The sequence below is a fragment of the Nyctibius grandis genome, chromosome 6 (genome assembly GCF_013368605.1).
Source record: "Nyctibius grandis isolate bNycGra1 chromosome 6, bNycGra1.pri, whole genome shotgun sequence".
Taxonomy (NCBI): Eukaryota; Metazoa; Chordata; class Aves; order Nyctibiiformes; family Nyctibiidae; genus Nyctibius; species Nyctibius grandis.
The window spans coordinates 33,170,675-33,189,308 of NC_090663.1; the positions used below are offsets into that span (position 1 = coordinate 33,170,675).

An 18,634-nucleotide genomic window follows, 5' to 3' on the forward strand; every position below is an offset into this window, starting at 1 on the left:
TGGTCTAGTTGACAGGGTGGTGTAGGGGCAGCGGTTGGACTCGATGATCCCAGAGGTCTCTTCCAACGTGGTTGATTCTGTGATTCTGTGATTCTGTGAATAGGCACATGCAGTTATGTAATGCTCCTCAGGCACGATGATACATTCAAATTTTTTCTTGACTTTCATGAAATAAAATCAGATCCTTTGAGTAAAGACCATTTTATAAATATGATGGCTGTTAGATGGGTGGAATGATTTTATGAATGTAAACTTACAAGGTCCTGAATTATGCATGTCTATAAAATGTAAAGTCTACATTACAACAGTTTTTTTTCTGTTGTACATAATCTTTCTTCATTATGTTTTCAGGATGGAATATGAGGCTACCCTGCTAGAAAAGCAGCACGTACATAGTGTGTATGAAAATACAGCTGCCTACTTTAATGATCTGCAGAGCAAAGCATGGCCTCGTGTTCGAAACTTTCTGCTGGAGCAAAAGCCTGGCAGTCTCGTTGCTGACATAGGTAAGCCATTCCTTGGGGTTATGTGAAAGATTGTCTATAGACTTTCTTGTTGATCATATGTATCCTTCAGAGCAATTGTTTTTAAAACTCATTTAAATTTGTTTAAAAGATTGTTTTAAAATTGTTTTTAAACTCACATTAGATGCCATATACAACTTGGTTTATTTCCTTGACAGTGTATCAGGTAAGCAGTAAATAGTATTTTTGCCTTATTTTGATTGAGCTAAGCCTTAATCTACCAGTTTTCCCACAGACTTTGTGGTCTGTCATTCCTCTGGAGCCCTTTTTAAAAAATGGTGTTAATGGCTCAATTATTTCATATTTCAGTTTCTTTAGATCTCTTGGTTTAAGTACTGCTGGTCTGCAATTTAATGCTTTTCATTTGTTCTAAAACTCCTCCTATCAAGGCTTTAACATAAGAGATGTGATCACTGTTAAAAAAAAAACAACTTATGATCTGAGAATCTCCCTATGATCCTTAATACAGACACCAAAACCTCATCTTCCTACTATGGCCTTGTCTTCCCTATGTGTTCAATTTATGTCTTGATTTTCTGTTGGACTTCCCAGCTTTTTAGGGATTTCCAGATCCTGGTGTGTTTGCTTTGCATTTGTGTTATGACCTCAGTGCTATACAGCACATCATTGCAAACAAGATGCTGGATTTTCCTCAATGTTTCGGCTAATAAAATGCTGTTACGCAGCGAAGTGTAATAAATGTACACAATAAATTATGCGTCTGCCTCATCCTATCAGAGAAAACCATTCTTTGAAGATGTTGTAGGCCATAATCAAAAGATAATACATAATTCTCCTGCTGCTGTTGAGCAGTACCCCAAAAATACTTGATTGCTCTTTTTATGTGACTGTACCATTTTTACTAATAATCTCAGGAAATATCCTACGGCATACACTCATTCAACAGCCAGCTTAACATGACATTTCTCAGCCAAATTTTTTTGTCACCTCAATAGAAGTCATTTGAAGCTTAGCTGAAGTTCTTTGAAGCTTTATCAGCAGGCATCACAGTGGCTGCTGAAAGCTTAAGATCACCCTGTTACAGTTTCAGCTGAAATAATTTAAATGTATGTGGTACATCTGGAGAGGAGGTAGATGCTTACAGTTGCCAATAAGAATATTCCCATCAAGGCACACAAGCTACCTCCTTTTATGAGGTTTAATAAGGTCTCCAAAAATCTGACTATTGTGTTTATTTTTGGTATGTATTTTGGGAGGAGGATTGCCTAGTAGCACCAAAATTTTCAAAATGAGGTGTTCAACTGATAATTTCCTTTTCTGTTTAATACCACCTTTTATTAAAATATTTTTGTTTGCTAGCTTTACATGAAGCATGGCAATGGTAGCAGAACAAAATATCATTTTGTCTAATTGCCTTATTGTTGTTCATTCATCAAAATAAATGACAATAGCATGGCCATTGTTAACAGCTTCATGGAGGAAACCACCTCCTGATGACTCATTTAAAAGAGAATCTCCTGCAAATGTAGATTTTTAGAGTATTGAGAGTGTTCTCACTATTTAGCTTCATTCCAGAGAGGACCTTATACTTCCAAAAACTCACTGTGTTTAAAGAGCACTCCACCAAAAGCCATATATCTTTTAAATTAATGTACGTTTGACTAATTGTGTTCCTTCTGCAAACACAGTAACAGATAATACTTTATACTAATTTTAAAACTTATGCTTTCTAACTAAAATGCAGAGCTTCATGTTTTATTGCACGTTCCTTGAACTGCATTAACAATATTAATCTTTCCCATTTCTCTCAAGTGTTACTTCAAAGAATAGTGCTTGCTTTTTGCTTTAGAAATATGCTCTTTTTTTTCACCACTGAAGTGTTGTGCTGTTCTCCAGCAGTTCCTGTGCTGCCTCTCTAAATACTGATGCACATTAACATCAACGAGAGCAGCAGCGCTGCAAGAAGCAGTGATGTTTCTAAAGATAACTCCAAGCCTTTAAATTGAATTACCAATACTGAGATGGTTCTCTTTGCCAAGCTGCTACCCCGTTGCTTGGCTGTCAACTTTCAGAAATTATTCTTCACTACTGACCCATAACTGCAGCGAAAGTTTCCTAATCTAATTTTGAAAAGTGCCTGTTATGCATACGGTATTGAGGAACACTGAAAGATTTCAATTTAGTACAGCACAGCTCTTGAGAAGACGTACTTTTAGGTGGAAGACATTCTGGAACAGTTCATTACATTTACATGTATTATAATGCATTGGCACAAAGACAGAAAGAGAACGTGCCTGTGACATGGCAGGATTTTTTATAATTGATGGTTTTATTTTCAAGTCTGTATCTGAAGTTAAAATTGTCCTTTCTGACTTGTGTCAGTGACAGCTGTGGTTTAGGACTTCTTGTAGAGAAATGGGATGGACTGGAGAGGTACTGCGTGGGGTTTAGCAAAGGCTGGGGAAGTACTTGGAAGAGAGATCTGTTGCAGGTCACTAAAAAGACAAAACACACTGGCTTCAGGAAAACCCCTGAACAGAAAGTAGTTGGAAGCTGGAAGGGTGTTGAGGAAAAGGGTCATAATGCTTACCCTTTTCTTACTCCTTCCTGGGCACCCATTTATCCTCATTGTTGGAAACAGGATACCAGGCTATATAAAGGCTCAGTATTAAGCAGCAGGGTTGTTTTTTTGCTCTAAGATATGCAATAGTGGCTGCAGAGGACCACTCCTTCCTCCTCTTACCCTTCTTCTCTAAAGAAATGCACATAGCCTGCTATTACACAGGGCTGTGTAATGAGTATTTTTATTGGTGCTGTTGGTACTGTTACACTCCTAATGGTGTGTACATGTAATTTCAGACAGTCCAAATGAAACCTGCAGCTGTTAGGCTAGTAGGAGCAAGCTCTCCTTTTGTTTTCCAGGAAACCTTAGAATTAGGAAAGCCTCCCTGTTATTTTGGGGAGAGATAGCAAGTGTTTGGAACATACATCTTCTGATCTAGTATTCTTTTCTTTAGGTTGTGGAACTGGAAAGTATCTCAGTGTCAACAGTCAGGTGTATAATCTTGGCTGTGATTACTGTGGACCATTGGTAGAGATTGCAAGGAAGAAAGATGATGAAGTTCTGGTATGCGACAACCTTAACCTTCCCTTTCGGGACCAGTGCTTCAATGCAGTCATTTCCATTGGAGGTAAGATGACATACATGCATTCTGGCCCACAGCAAATGCAGATTTTCTTGGATCATTTTCTTTTGATGTGTCTTCATTTCAGTTAAACTTGTTTTGAAACAATTCCCTTAGAATCACAGCAGATGTTACTGAAATGAGTGTGGTACACATGAAAAAAAACAAATTAGTTCCATTGCACAGAGGTGCTGTTGACCAGGGAAGTATGTGGATCATTTGTTTGTTTATATGTGGTATTGTTCACCCTGTGGAGAAAAGATTTCCTTCCAGCGTGCATTTTAAACAAATCAAAACTAATATAAACATGGCTGCTCACAGTTTAAACAAATTAAGTGGTCAAGATAGATAAACTCTTGGTTCCTCCTCAGGATGTTCTGACCAGCAAATGCATTGAAATGAAAACTTGCTTTCTCTGTAGCAGAACTTGAATCATGTTAACTATTATGTGTTATGAATACAAATTTATCTTAGAAGAGTCATGAAATAAGAACATAGAGCCATACATGTACCTGTTGTCTCAAATGAGTGAAGCATCTCAGCATCTTAACTCCTCTGACCTCTCTTTTTGAAAATATTACTCATAATTTGAGAAGTATGAACTGGAAAAGGGTAGATGAGGAATAGTTGGAGTACCCAGTTACAGTCTACATTTTTAGCTCTACTCTTGAACTTCTTTCAGGCTGTTCACTGTATCAGCAAAAATATAAAGCATGATAATTATTATTGGTAGTAATCAGCAAACTACTTGAACTATAACAGCAATGTATTTTAAAATGTATTTTTCAGATATGCAAGGTAAAAGAAAGGGTGACTAATATGCAAGCAGTATCTATATTACTTTGCTTTCATGTTGGCTAGTTAACCAGTGAGCCCTATCCACGTTTCGGGTCTTGTAGCGTAATTTCAGTGCTATCAGATCAGATGACTTTGAAAGATAGCGTACCTATCTAATGTTTATACCAATTACAAGCCTGACAAGTTTAAAAGTTCATGTGGTATTTCTGTACATTTAACAACAATGGATTTTAATGCATCTTGAATAGAGACATGGTATACTTGTGTCCATCTGATTCTAAATAAAGTGCTTTTTATCCCATTCCAGAGAATAGCCAGTATTTATGTACATAGTCAAATACTCTTCTTGGCTTTGCTAATATAATCCTGTTTGTAGGATTTATATTTCTGCAGAACCACCAGAGTGATTATATAATTTTAACCATGAAGAATATTTAACCCATTAAATGAATTGCTTAGATAGAGCTTGCACAGGTTCTGTTGGTTGATTGGCACTTCTTTTTGGTGAACTAAGCTCACATGCTTTTACTGTCTCTGTCAGTTTTGATGTTATTTTGCAGGAGGGTCTGTGGTGATACATGGCCTAACTCCAGCATGAGAGAAAAAATCAGTTCCTTTCTCCTCATCTTGTTAAAGAAATTGAAATAGTACTTTATAATTTTTTTGCAAAGTTCAAGAAAATATTGACAAGAGTTAGGAGTACATGGAAATAAGCACTGACCATATAGACTGGGGAACTCTTCTCAGAGTTTGCTATCTTGTGTTCTGAGCTGCTTGTGATGGCCTTGTTAATATCAACTGCCAAGAATGCTTTTCTTGGCTTGTGGTAAAAAAGCTACATTTTTTTCCCCTTGGTAATTTAATCATTGTCTTGAATAATAAAGTTGGGGCTAGTTGGACACACTTGTCGCAACTGCAGTGTTGAAATAACGCTATTTCTACAAATAGAATTGGCTACTGTCAAGTGGCACATATAAAGATAATCTAATTTTTCTGAAGGTATGGTGATGTCTTCAGCTAAGAACATATATGATTATTATATGTTGTTATATGGTTAGATTGAATGTTTTTCATGTAGAAGTGGCTGACTCAAGTCCACTTGAAACAAATTATGGAATCAGTCCTCTTTATGTCGTTGATTTGAATCAAATCTAGTACTGACGACATGTAGAACAACATGACCAACATGACCGATCTCAGTACAAGTTAAAGTTTCTGAGAGTTTAGAGAGCAAAGAGCTGACTTAGCTATTCACTGTCTGTCAAAATTGTTTCCTTCAGGTGAGTAGGAAGATATAAACAGTGTGGAAATCTTGAAACATAGCTTCATTTCACATTGCATTGAAATTTGAAACTGTGGAAATTATCATGGAAAGAAAATTCGAATATAGTGATCAATAGCTTTTTTTTTTATTTTGACTTTTTATTTTTTAATAGCATTACATAATGTGACAAAAAATCGTCATTCTCAGGCATACAGATGTAGACTGAGATACTTTCTTTTCATTTTTTTTTCCTCCAAAACAAACATCCTATAAAGGCAACACCTTTCTACAAAATGAATACAAGGGAAAATATTTCTGTCTAAATTTTCTCACTAGCTCTTTTGAAAGTTCACTGCTATAAAAATAGAGTCTCTTTTTTACTGATATTACTTTTTGCTGTATTTGTTACATGGTGAAAACATTTTCTGTTTCCAGTAAGATAAGTCTGAAATGTGTCCCAAATCTAAAGTCAAACTTAATCTTACCTAATTCACCTAAAGGCCAGGCATCTAAGTGAAAGCTAATCATGCTATGGTCTTTTATGGGTGATGTAGAGAAACAGAAACCTCCAGATTATATATCTGACTTATTTTGAAATTAAATTAATTTCCTTCTTTGGGATTTGCCTATTTTTATCCATTGAACAGAAAGGTAAAAGAGATCATTCTGGGGTAAACTTGCACTGTGGTACCAATAAATTCAGCACTGTTGCTGACTTGCAATGAGTGATGTTTGTGATATGGTGACTAAAATGAGTAAACACATAGAAACAGGTTGAAGACGAAAATGCTATGTCCTTACTAATATTCAATACAGAATGCCTTTCCTTTTTCACAGTGATCCACCATTTCTCAACTAAACAAAGAAGAATCAAAGCAGTAAAGGAAATGGCAAGGGTATTGATACCCGGAGGCCAGGTGATGATTTATGTTTGGGCTATGGAACAAAAGAATCGTCGCTTTGAGAAACAAGACGTATTTGTTCCTTGGAACAAGGCCTTGTGCTCACGGCACTTGTCAGAATCGAATCAGTCTGAAGATAAGGGTGAGTTTGTGCACGCTGTAAAAAGCCAAGACATACACCCTGCACAGCTAGTCATCTCTGACTGCAGCTACCAAACCAATCTGCAGCCAGAAACTGATTCAAAACGTTCCCGCAATATGGACCATTGCTTATCCAGAGCCTGCTGCATGAAAATTTCTGAAGAAGAAAACAGATTTTACAGTGCTCTAGGAAGATCTTTCCGCTCATGGTTTTTCTCCAGATCACTCGATGAATCAGCCCTGAGAAAGCAAACTGACAAAATGAAGCCTCTGAAGAATGAAGGAGACTGGGCAAACAGTGCTGTACCCGTTCAGCATTCGCGACACTGCAGTTTGGATTTAGGTCACCATGGGGTACTGTTAAAAGAACAAAGTTTAGATGATGATGATGTGTTCATGGAAAGCCTGCCTCTCAAAAAACCGCAGTGGTCACCAGCCATAGATGCACTGAAGGATTTAAGTTTAAATGGAGGACACCGAAGTGTAGCTCAGAGCAAGAGTGAAGAAGCTTCATTTATAAATGTCCCAGTGGAAGACAGGGACTACAGCTGCAGTTGCAATAGAGATGGTGCTGGTAAGTCTAATGCCAGCAAGTTTTTCAAAAGAACTTCAACAACTGACTCCACTGATGCTGCTTTGGATTCAGCAGTGTCTGTTGGGGACCAAACTGATGGCATGTTGGATACAAAAGCCTTCATGCGTTATTATCATGTTTTTCGGGAAGGGGAGCTGTGCTCCTTGGTAGAAGAGAACGTACCTGAGCTTCAGATACTTTCTTCTTGCTATGACCATGGAAACTGGTGCATTATTGCAGAGAAAAGAGGAACATAGCTGCAAAGAGAACAAAGCAGAATTCAGTAACTGAGGATTTTAAGCTGCTCCTTGTGTTCCTGTGACTGTGCAGTGTGACATGGAATTTGAATCTTATGTAGTAGTGTGCCATTTATTTCTGAGTTGCTATCTCTTTACCTATTTAACTATCTAATGCAAAGTCTGTGTATAGCAATGTAAGTAAGTGGTAAACAATATTTATGTTTTGTTAAAATTTTATGAAGTTAAAACTGGAGAGTTTTATATTGCTTTTAGCAAATATTTGTGTTTTTAAATATACTTTTCTATTGAAAAATAAAACCTTTTTATAAAACGAGGATAAGGGCATCTTTTATGAGAAATACCCTCTCAGCAGAAAGTTTAGGCTTTGTTCTTCAAACGCTGAAAATGTGTCATGTTACTTCCTGTTCTTGAAGTCCTATAGAGGCACATTTAAAAACGTACTTGACTATATACTGCTAGAGTGCATGCTGCAGAACTGGGAGCAAGCATGGTCCCGGTGCTACTTAGTTTGGAGTAGAGTTGTTAATGGGCAAAAACCATGTACAAAGCAAGCTCTGCGTGTTCTGTCATTTGAGGTTTGTATTTGGGAGCAAATAACAGAACAAATTTTAAACAGTATTTTGGACTTTTGTTTTAAAAATTATCTAATCTGTGTCTCAGGTGCAGGTTAAGTTTTATATGTTAGCTCTCACAAATACTTTATCTTAATTTCCTTTGCTGTAGTTTTTCATTGGTTCTGTGTACATAGAAGTCAGAGGGATTCGTGAGAGTATCAGTATTATGTAAAGGTTACAAAATATCAAATATTTGAGATACATACATCTTTTTGATAAGCCTGGGAAGCTAAGATAAAATTAATAAAATACCAGTGCATACTTGGTCAGCTGTCATATTTGCTCTCCTCATACCCTAACATGAGAATATATATTAAATGGTGTGTTAAATAATGTGGATAGGAAGAGGGTACAAGTCCAGCTTGTATATAAAATACAAATTCCTGTCTTCTGCAGTTTAAATGAACCTTTTGAGACCTAAATGATAATAGATTGCTGAACTTTCCTATTCCCTGGAAGACATCAGTTTTGCTGAACATGGTGCCTCGTCATCATCCAGTTGTACTAGATTGTAGCAGTTGCCCTCATATAGTTCTTTACACCCAAATAATCTCATTCCTTTCAGTGATGAGAAGTTATATTTGCTGTGGATAAAATCCACTTGGCTTCTGAAGATCAGTGTGAAACTGTAATTGTTACCAACTGAAATAGGGCTGGACTGGGCTATTTGCCTTGTTAGCACAAAGTTACTCCGTTTTTAGGCTTTATTTACAGTCAGTGGTTTTAATGTAGGGCACATCTTCAGCTGGTGTGATTTCATTACCTTTAATGGAGCTGCACAGATTCACCCTAAAGATCAACCCTTTTGATACAGCAGTTTGAGAGACCCACATAATTAAGATGGCTGCCCTCTTAATGAGCAAATAACTTTGAATACAAAGCAACAGGAGTGAAATATCAATTTTTTCCAGTCTATGCTGTGTAAGTAGATGGATTTTGGATTGTTCAGTAGAAAGCCCTGATGGTGATGAGTAATTTTAGATATAGCTGCCGAGGAGAATTACCACATAGTAACGTATTATAGATTTATCTATTGGAGCAATGACTGTAGAACAATCATCTCTGTCTTCCTCATAGTTTGGGATGCTTGTACTTTATCCTTCCTGGATCTGTACCACTTGCACTCCCCACTGCCTTTTGAAAATAAAAGCATGGTCAAAGAACCACGCATCTGAGACTTCTGAAATATTATTCCACTCTAAATATTACTTTCAGTACACCCTGGGGCTGTGGTTCTCAGACACTGTGTCCGAGCCTTACCTTAGAAAACTGGAAATATTCCTGGCATTGCTGAGTCCAGCTGCTTGTGGCTGCGGGGCTGCTCCTGCTGCATCCTTAACCTCCAGTTTTAGAGCACAGTGCAAAGATGTCCGTGCCGACATATTGCAGAGCCAGCGTGGATCGTGCTGAGCTCCACACCTCATCTGCAATGTGCTCATGTTGGAGGCCTGCCTCATTTGTTGGAAATTTCTGGTGGAGGTTGAGGATTTTAGAAGAAAACTCAGTTACTTCTGGATAAGATACGTCAGTGGATATTCGGCATCTCTGGAATTTGGGCCATATTTAGGAAGGAGATAATTGATTATCATCATATATCCAATTTTGAAAGTTCATCCCTACTCTCCAGCATGCAGAAACTCTATTACACATATAAAAAAATATTCATAAAATATTATTAGTCTAAACTGACAGCTGGGTTTAGTTAGCTGGGAGAAGGAACATTATCATTTTGTTATCTGCACTTCTGCGGTCTATCTGTGGAGTACTTGGTGTGCAGTCATGCAGGCTGATGAAATTTGGAGTGAACTAAGAAAGAAAAGGCTTCCATTGCCTTTACAACAGGAACTCACTATCCTTCTAAGAGGCTGAATCTGTGTTTCAGGCTCTAGTAAAAACTTCCTGCTCTATCAGCCTTATGAAAAAGAGCTCAAAGACACTGAGGTACTTTAAACTGTTTTAGTGTTTGTTGACTTTCCATGCATTGTTTGGTTTGAGATTCTTGCCTGGGGATGCTTTTCACAATTATTTATTTCTGTATGGTATTTTCTCTTGTTTTGAGCTGATGCCATTAAGTTGCATTGCATACAAGTTTGGATTGTATTGTTATAAATTCCTGGGGGAAGGAAAAGGGAGGTTTGGTAAACTGCTTTCTTTTCAAATATTCAGTCTTCCTCTGAGGACGTATAATCACCACATAACATAATTTTTACAGACTGGGGATCAGTCAGCTGAGGTCACGAAAGTGAGGTCTGCACAGCAAGCCTTTGTTCCCGTATGCGGTCTCCCATCTATTTATAGAGGCTGCCTAGGTCTGTAACAGCTTTATCATTTCATAAGAAGCCAGATTACCTCACTCAGAGCATGGTGAACATCTCTCTTGATTGGTTTCTCTTTTGTTGAGGCCCATCTTAAGCAAAATGTAATTTCCAGAAGAGTCCCTGTGATCCCAATCTTTAATAGCTTACAGACATACTTAATGTGCTCAGAGATGTGTGTATACCATTGAAAAGTCTATAGTAAATGAATGAATAAATCAATAAAGCCCAGTTGTCCTTGCATGCTAAAACTCTTAGTAATATCCAGACTACAAGATCTGACTCTTATGAGGTAAAAGGCAAATGTGTTCTTGTATTTATTGTCTAACAAATGGGCAATATTCTCACCCCAGTTATGCCAATAACAAACCTGCTTCTGACTGCAGTGGGCTAGGATTGCTCCTAAGCTGCTCATCTAGCTTTACATGGCACATGGAGAAGTCTCGATTACACGAGAAAAGATGTCCTGGTTTTTTACTATTTAATTTACTAGTATCGTTGTCAGTCTGAACTGGCTAAACAAAAGCTGCTACCTTATTACTCTTACAGACTATAATCCAAATGGACAATTGCAATAAAAAGACACAATTGAACAGACTTATTTTTGAAGTACTAATACAATTGCAAGATTTTTTAAATTGCCATTTTATTTTTTTTAATACAAGAAAATATTTATATTAGAAGTGCAAAAGTATTTTTTTTTTTTTGTACTAATGGTGACTAATTTACTTTCTTCCAAACTTTAAAAGCACAGGTGAGGAATGAAAGCTATAAATATTCTGGCAGATTTCTTTCTGGGACATATTTATATACAAGTTACTTATGTGCACAGTTTAAAATGCTAGGTGAAGAGCTGTGTATGTTCCACCAGCAGAATATTGTTAGTGAACTGCATGGGTAGATTCTGAATAGAAATAATGGCTCTGATCCTGTGTCCCCTCTGCCATGTCATGCCTCCGTCAGGCTGTATTGATATCACTGTTGGGCTGTATTAGCATCAACATGGTGTTGAATCTACTGGTCTACCCACTTTCTTGCTCAGTTTTACAGGATTTGTGACTACTTTAGTACTCCAGGAAAATGAAGTGTGTCAGTGTTAAATATATACAATTGTATATCTTTTCAGTGAGTTCAGCATTTCTTATTCTTACAGTATATGAATTCTGGCAGCTGCTGATTTTATCTTCCAATCTGCTGGTCAAAACCATGCTTAGGTACTGCTCTGTAGTCAATTCTTTGTCCATACATGGAACCTATTCTCCAGTATTTGACAGAAAATGAATCCTATTTGGTTAAAATATTATTTCCTACAGAACTTCTGTGCTTTCAGATTAGTTAATAAATATATTAGCCACTGGAAACTCTGTGTCTGGGGCGGTTCTTAATGAATGTTAAATTTGAGAAGACTCTTAGTGCTACATGTAGTTAGACTACATGGACATGATACAGAGCAGGTAAGCGTAGTGATTTGCTATGAAGCCAAGGAGTCTGTCTTTACTTTAGACAACCACAGTCAACCTAGCCATAAATGTGATTACTTGAACCAGGTAAATAAATGTGCTGAAATGTGTTTTTTAACCATGTCAGTACTATATGTCCTGTTGATAGAAAAGCAGGATGGTCAGCAGAATTAACTGCTACAGAGTTACATTTCCTGCTCCTTCTGATTTATTTACAGTATCCAGGACTAAGCTTTGTGGTATAAGATAACATTGAAGTATTTCTTTGGGATTGTCAACGTTCTTTTTTGCACCAATTTAATTCAGACAAGAAAAAAGAATGTAATTAGAATTATGCAATTGCCTGGTGAGGTTACACCTATAATGTGTTAAAAGTTTTTTTACAGTTGCAGTGATCATTTATTGCGTTTGTACAATTACAGTGATCAATTATTGTACTGATACATTTATTGTAGTAATGACTAAGGACCTACTGATTGACTAAGGACCTACTAAATGACTAAGGACCTGTGCTAATTAAGCACTATCCAGATGAGTATTAATACATGCCCAGTAGTACGCAGTATGTAACCTAATAGTATTTAGATTACGGGAAAGTATGAGCGCAGGCTGGGCAATAGGGTGGTAACAAATGTAATTTCAGGGGGATGTGGAATGGTCTTTGTGAAGAGGGTATGAATTAAATCTGATACAGTGTTGAGAAAAGCTAAGGAAAAAGAGTAAAGATAGGAAGTATACAGAGAAATGAAGGGGAATGGCACAGATGGGAGCAATCACAGCAGAGAAAGCACAGTGAGCACTGCTGGATGTTCTTAGGATACGCAGAGGTCCCTGTTTTGACTGCTTGTACTTTCTGTAGGGTCTAGTTGAAATCTCCCTGCCATCTTCCTTCAAGAGCTTGTGCAGAAGGAGGAATGCACCTTTTTCGTGTCACTTGGAGTTCAGTACTCTTCCCTGTACACTTCCAAGGCTGGGCATACGCAGAGGAAGATTGGCTAGGAATAACAATTTTTCCTTCCTTTATGTCTCCATCACTTCATTGCAGTATGTGCTGTTTTGATTCCTTTTATTCTTGCTGAGTGCTTCAGTTCGCTCTGGTTGGTTTGACCTTCCTCAGCTATGCCCACAATCTGGGGTTGTGCTTGTTTTACCTAGTTACCTCTTCTACCCATATAGTTGCACTGGTACAAGCTTTGCATGTAGAAAGGGTTGTAGGGATTAAACGAGCATTAAGGCACAAAAATGTGCATATGCAGCAGTTAATGGATACCAGTGGCTTGCTGTTAGTATTTGTACATTATCCAGAGCAAAGAAAGGATTGCTCTGAGACTCCCCCTTAATGCATTAGGTATGTAGATGCTGTAGAAGACTGTAGCAGGCATGCACCTGCATCTTTGATACTTAGACAGTTTTCAGAATCTGCCTTGAGTGAACTACGAGATACTTGGTTTGCTTTTTGTAAATACATTTAGCATTCTGCATTCAGGTGAATGTGATTGCACAGACTCCCTTTGCTTGACCAAGTGCTCCATTATTTCTCTTTCATTTCTGTTTCTTTCTAAGTTCATTTGTTTTCTTATTTCTGAGAATTTCCTACCAAACACTCCCTGCCTCAGCCCACTTCTTTTCTGACAGACACAGCCAAACAACAAATATAGCAGCAGCACCTCAGATTACCACAACTATGTATGTATTTCTCATTTTTACCTTTAAATTTCCACTTGTAATGATACTTACAAGCTGTTTTCATACTTCTACCTCTGACAGCTGAAGACAAAAGTGAAAAAAACCCCACCCTTCATACCTCAAAGCATCATAGCAAACCTCATTACAATGATTTAAGGGATTATGGGCACTTTAAATCTGTAATAGTGCAAAACGTAATGGTATCGTCTACACATAATTCTTTTTCTTCCTTTTTCTCAGCTGTTACTTAGTGGTCATTGTCTTCACTTAGGTACCTTTTGAACTCTTTAGGCTATGCTTACAGCTTCCTAGAGCTTGGGGTGCTTGAGGACAGCAGATGCCTCTGTTGCTCTTGTGGCAATTCAGCACCTGTGCCTGCTGCTTTTCCCAGTGCCCAACAGAGAAAAGTTGTCTTAAATAGAATCCAAATAATCTGTTTTAAAAAAAAAACTACCAACCAACCAACCAACCAACCTCCCCCAAAACTAACAACAACAAAAAACCCCTAACAGGAGATGCTTCAGCAATTGTGATCATATCCAAACTGAAATGGAAATGTGCGAGAAGAAAGAAAATGTAGGTATTATGAGTGGTGCTCCTAGCTTTGAAAAGATTCTTGGATATAAATTCTTCATCCCCTTTAGCCCTGTTGAGAAGGTGCTACGCTCTGCTTTGATGAGGGGTATCTGGATAGGACAGTGGATGCAGGAACAGTGAGATGGTATTAGGTTGCCCTCTTCTGTTGTGACAAAGCAGGTTGATTTCTCCAGAATATTAACTGCTTGTTGTTACTGTTCGTACTGCATCTAAAATTCTCTTTCGTGAATGGAGAGAGGATTGTTCTATGGCTCTCAGGCATGTTGAAGCTGTCACGAGTAAAAGAGACAAAGATAAAGAAAGGGGGCGTAAACAAAGAAGCAGATGTTTACGCCATAGCTGAAAATATCACCTCTTACCGATGTGCTAACAAAGAAGTCTGTGTGTGCACCGTCAGATTGAAAGCTGATGTTTCCTCTTGCACAGGATAAAAATAAAAGTAATTCGTGGGAGGCTTTTTGGTGAGGCAACATCATGTTCTTTTCTGTGTCTTTATAGAAGAGGCTATGCTACATGTCAGAACTACTGAGAATAAACTGACCCTTCACACATCTGCTTCCTTACCACAGGACTGATGACAGGATGGTCAGATTTAGTTCTGAACATTTGGACTGGCTAAAATAAAGTGTTTCCTGTGAAAGGAGGAATAAGCCACTTGAACAGAACAAATACTCTAGTGCAGAGAAAGCATAGCCATTCAATATGAGATTAAACCTTTCTACTTAAAAAGAAGGAAAACAGACTGTTTCATAAATGCCTGGCTATGAGACTGGTGCTACAGGCAGGGCTTTGGGTTCTTTGACAATGGCTGGTTTTATAAGACACCAGACCTGACAGTAATACATGGGAAAGGCTTATGTCGTAGGGGCAAAAGGGTTCTGGGACAGGAATTAGCAGGGCTCATTTGGAGAGCTTTAAACTAGATTCGACGGGGGATGGGGTTGTAGCTGGGCTTGCACCACTGGGGCAACGCTCTAGTGTTGAGGTAGACCAGGAGGCCTCCCATCCCCCTGGGGTGAAATTGGTGTGCTCAGCTCGCTCCCTGAAATGCCTGTACACCAATGCACGCAGCATGGGGAATAAACAGGAGGAGTTAGAAATCCGTGTTTGGTCGGGGAGCTATGATCTAGTGGCAATTACAGAGACACTTGGTGGGACACCTCACATGACTGGAACGTGGTCATGGATGGCTATGTCCTGTTCAGGAAAGACAGGCCACTAAGGAGAGGTGGTGGAGTTGCTCTTTATGTGAGTGAGCAGCTAGAATGTATTGAGTTCTATCCAGGGGCGGATCAGGAGCGAGTTGAGAGTTTGTGGGTGCGAATTAAGGGGCAGGCTGGCAGGGGTGATACTGTTGTGGGTGTCTATTACAGGCCACCGGATCAGGATGAGGAGGGTGATGAGGCCTTCTACAGGCAGCTGAGAACAGTCTCACAATTACAGGGCCTGGTTGTCATGGGGGATTTCAACTACCCTGATATTTGCTGGAAGGCCTACTCAGCCAGCCATCCTCAGTCCAGGAGGTTCCTCCAGTGCATTGATGATAACTTTCTGATGCAAATGGTGGATGAGCCAACTAGGAGAGGAGCGCTGCTGGATCTTGTTCTCGCTAACAAGGAGAGTCTGGTTGAAGCGGTGAAGGTTGAGGGCAGCCTTGGTTGTAGTGACCATGAGATGGTAGAGTTCAGGATCTCATGTGGCAGGAACAGAACAGCTAGCAAAATCACAACCCTGGACTTCAGGAGGGCCAACTTTGTCCTTTTCAAGCAATTGCTAGGGGAAATCCCATGGGACAGGGTACTAGAAGGTAAGGGGGCCCAAGATAGTTGGTTAGCATTCAAGGACTGCTTCTTCCGAGCTCAAGATCAGAGCATCCCAGCAGGCAGGAAGTCAAGGAAGGGTACCAGGAGACCTGCATGGTTGAACAGGGAACTGCTGGGCAAACTCAAGTGGAAGAAGAGGGTGTACAGATCATGGAAGGAGGGGCTGGCCACTTGGGAGGAATATAAGTATGTTGTCAGAGGGTGTAAGGAGGCAACTAGGAAAGATAGGAATTAAACCTTGCAAGAGAGGTCAAGGACAACAGAAAGGGCTTCTTCAAATACATTGCAGGTAAAACCAACACTAGAGGCAATGTAGGCCCACTGATGAATGAGGTGGGTGCCCTGGAGACAGAGGATAAAAAGAAGGCGGAGTTACTGAATGCCTTCTTTGTCTCTGTCTATACTGCTGGAGGCTGTCCTGAGGAGCCCTGGACCCCTGAGGCCCCAGAAGAAGTCAGGATAGAGGAAGAGTCTGTCTTGGTTGATGAGGGCTGGGTCAGGGACCAATTAAGCAATCTGGATGTCCATAAATCCATGGGCCCTGATGGGATGCACCCGCGGGTGCTGAGGGAGCTGGCGGAAGTCATTGCTAGGCCACTCTCCATCATCTTTGCTAAGTCGTGAGCAACGGGAGAGGTGCCTGAGGACTGGAGGAAAGCGAATGTCACTCCAGTCTTCAAAAAGGGCAAGAAGGAAGACCAGGGTAACTATAGACCGGTCAGCCTCACCTCCATCCCCGGAAAGGTGATGGAACAACTGGTCCTTGGTGCTGTCTCTAGGCACATCAAGGATAGGGGGATCATTAGGGGCAGTCAACATGGCTTCACCAAGGGGAAGTCATGCTTAACCAACTTGATAGCCTTTTATGAGGACGTAACCCGGTGGATAGATGATGGTAAAGCTGTGGATGTGGTCTATCTTGATTTCAGTAAAGCGTTTGACACCGTCTCCCACAGCATCCTCGCAGCTAAACTGAGGAAGTGTGGTCTGGATGATCGGGTAGTGAGGTGGATTGTGAACTGGCTGAAGGAAAGAAGCCAGAGAGTGGTGGTCAATAGGACAGAGTCCAGTTGGAGGCCTGTGTCTAGCGGAGTCCCTCAAGGGTCGGTACTGGGACCAGTACTATTCAATATATTCATTAATGACTTGGATGAGGGAATAGAGTGCACTGTCAGCAAGTTCGCTGATGACACCAAACTGGGAGGAGTGGCTGACACACTGGAAGGCTGCACAGCCATTCAGAGAGACCTGGACAGGCTGGAGAGTTGGGCGGGGAGAAATTTAATGAAATATAACAAGGGCAAGTGTAGAGTCCTGCATCTGGGCAAGAACAACCCCAGGTATGAGTACAAGTTGGGGACAGACCTGTTGGAGAGCAGCATAGGGGAAAGGGACCTGGGGGTCCTAGTGGACAACAGGATGACCATGAGCCAGCAGTGTGCCCTTGTGGCCAAGAAGGCCAATGGCATCCTGGGGTGTTTTAGAAGGGGTGTGGTTAGCAGGTCAAGAGAGGTTCTCCTCCCCCTCTACTCTGCCCTGGTGAGGCCGCATCTGGAATATTGTGTCCAGTTCTGGGCCCCTCAGTTCAAGAAGGATGGGGAACTGCTAGAGAGAGTCCAGCGCAGAGCCACGAAGATGATTAAGGGAGTGGAACATCTCCCTTATGAGGAGAGGCTGAGGGAGCTGGGTCTCTTTAGCTTGGAGAAGAGGAGACTGAGGGGTGACCTCATTAATGTTTATAAATATGTAAAGGGCAAGTGTCATGAGGATGGAGCCAGGCTCTTCTCAGTGACATCCCTTGACAGGACAAGGGGCAACGGGAGCAAGCTGGAACACAGGAGGTTCCACATAAATATGAGGAAAAACTTCTTTACGGTGAGGGTGACCGAACACTGGAACAGGCTGCCCAGAGAGGTTGTGGAGTCTCCTTCTCTGGAGACATTCAAAACGCGCCTGGACACGTTCCTGTGTGATATGATCTAGGTAATCCTGCTCCGGCAGGGGGATTGGACTAGATGATCTTTCGAGGTCCCTTCCAATCTCTAACATTCTGTGATTCTGTGATTCTGTGATTCTGTGGCTCGCTGGCCAAAGCCACTTTCCAGTGTGTCTGGGAGAACACCAGAAGTGAGACGGTGATGAAATTAATAGAGACTAAGTCACACACAGCATCTCCAGGCTGCTTTAAATTGATGTTTTATTCAATGACATAGCCTGATGAAGGTCATTGCCTGTACTGAACAGTAGCAGCTCCTATCAACATCAATAACAGTCAAGAGCACTCAATGCCTCTTGGGAGCTGGCTCTTTCCATTTTATGAAGACTGGCTGTTCCAACACTGACCACTGGACCATTTAAAAAGGTTACTCTAAGTCCTGTTTTAAATAATGAACAGATACAAATGTACATGTATATACATGTTGATGCAACCTTTTTCAATTAATTTTCTTTTTTTTTTTTCCTTCTGCATGTTGTCAAGGTTTTACTTACATTACAATACAATGGTAACTAGTGCTTGGTGCAATTTGTG

General features: G+C 40.0%; 1 protein-coding gene across 1 annotated transcript; it reads left to right on the top strand.

Annotated features, from left to right (window-relative positions):
• Positions 1-352: 352 nt before the first annotated feature.
• TRMT9B (tRNA methyltransferase 9B (putative)) lies at positions 353-7,606 on the top strand. Its single transcript, XM_068404123.1, has 3 exons — positions 353-506; positions 3,503-3,676; positions 6,570-7,606. Exons 1-3 carry the CDS (start codon positions 353-355, stop codon positions 7,604-7,606), a joined length of 1,365 nt encoding a protein of 454 aa, XP_068260224.1.
• The last annotated feature ends 11,028 nt before the right edge of the window (positions 7,607-18,634 follow it).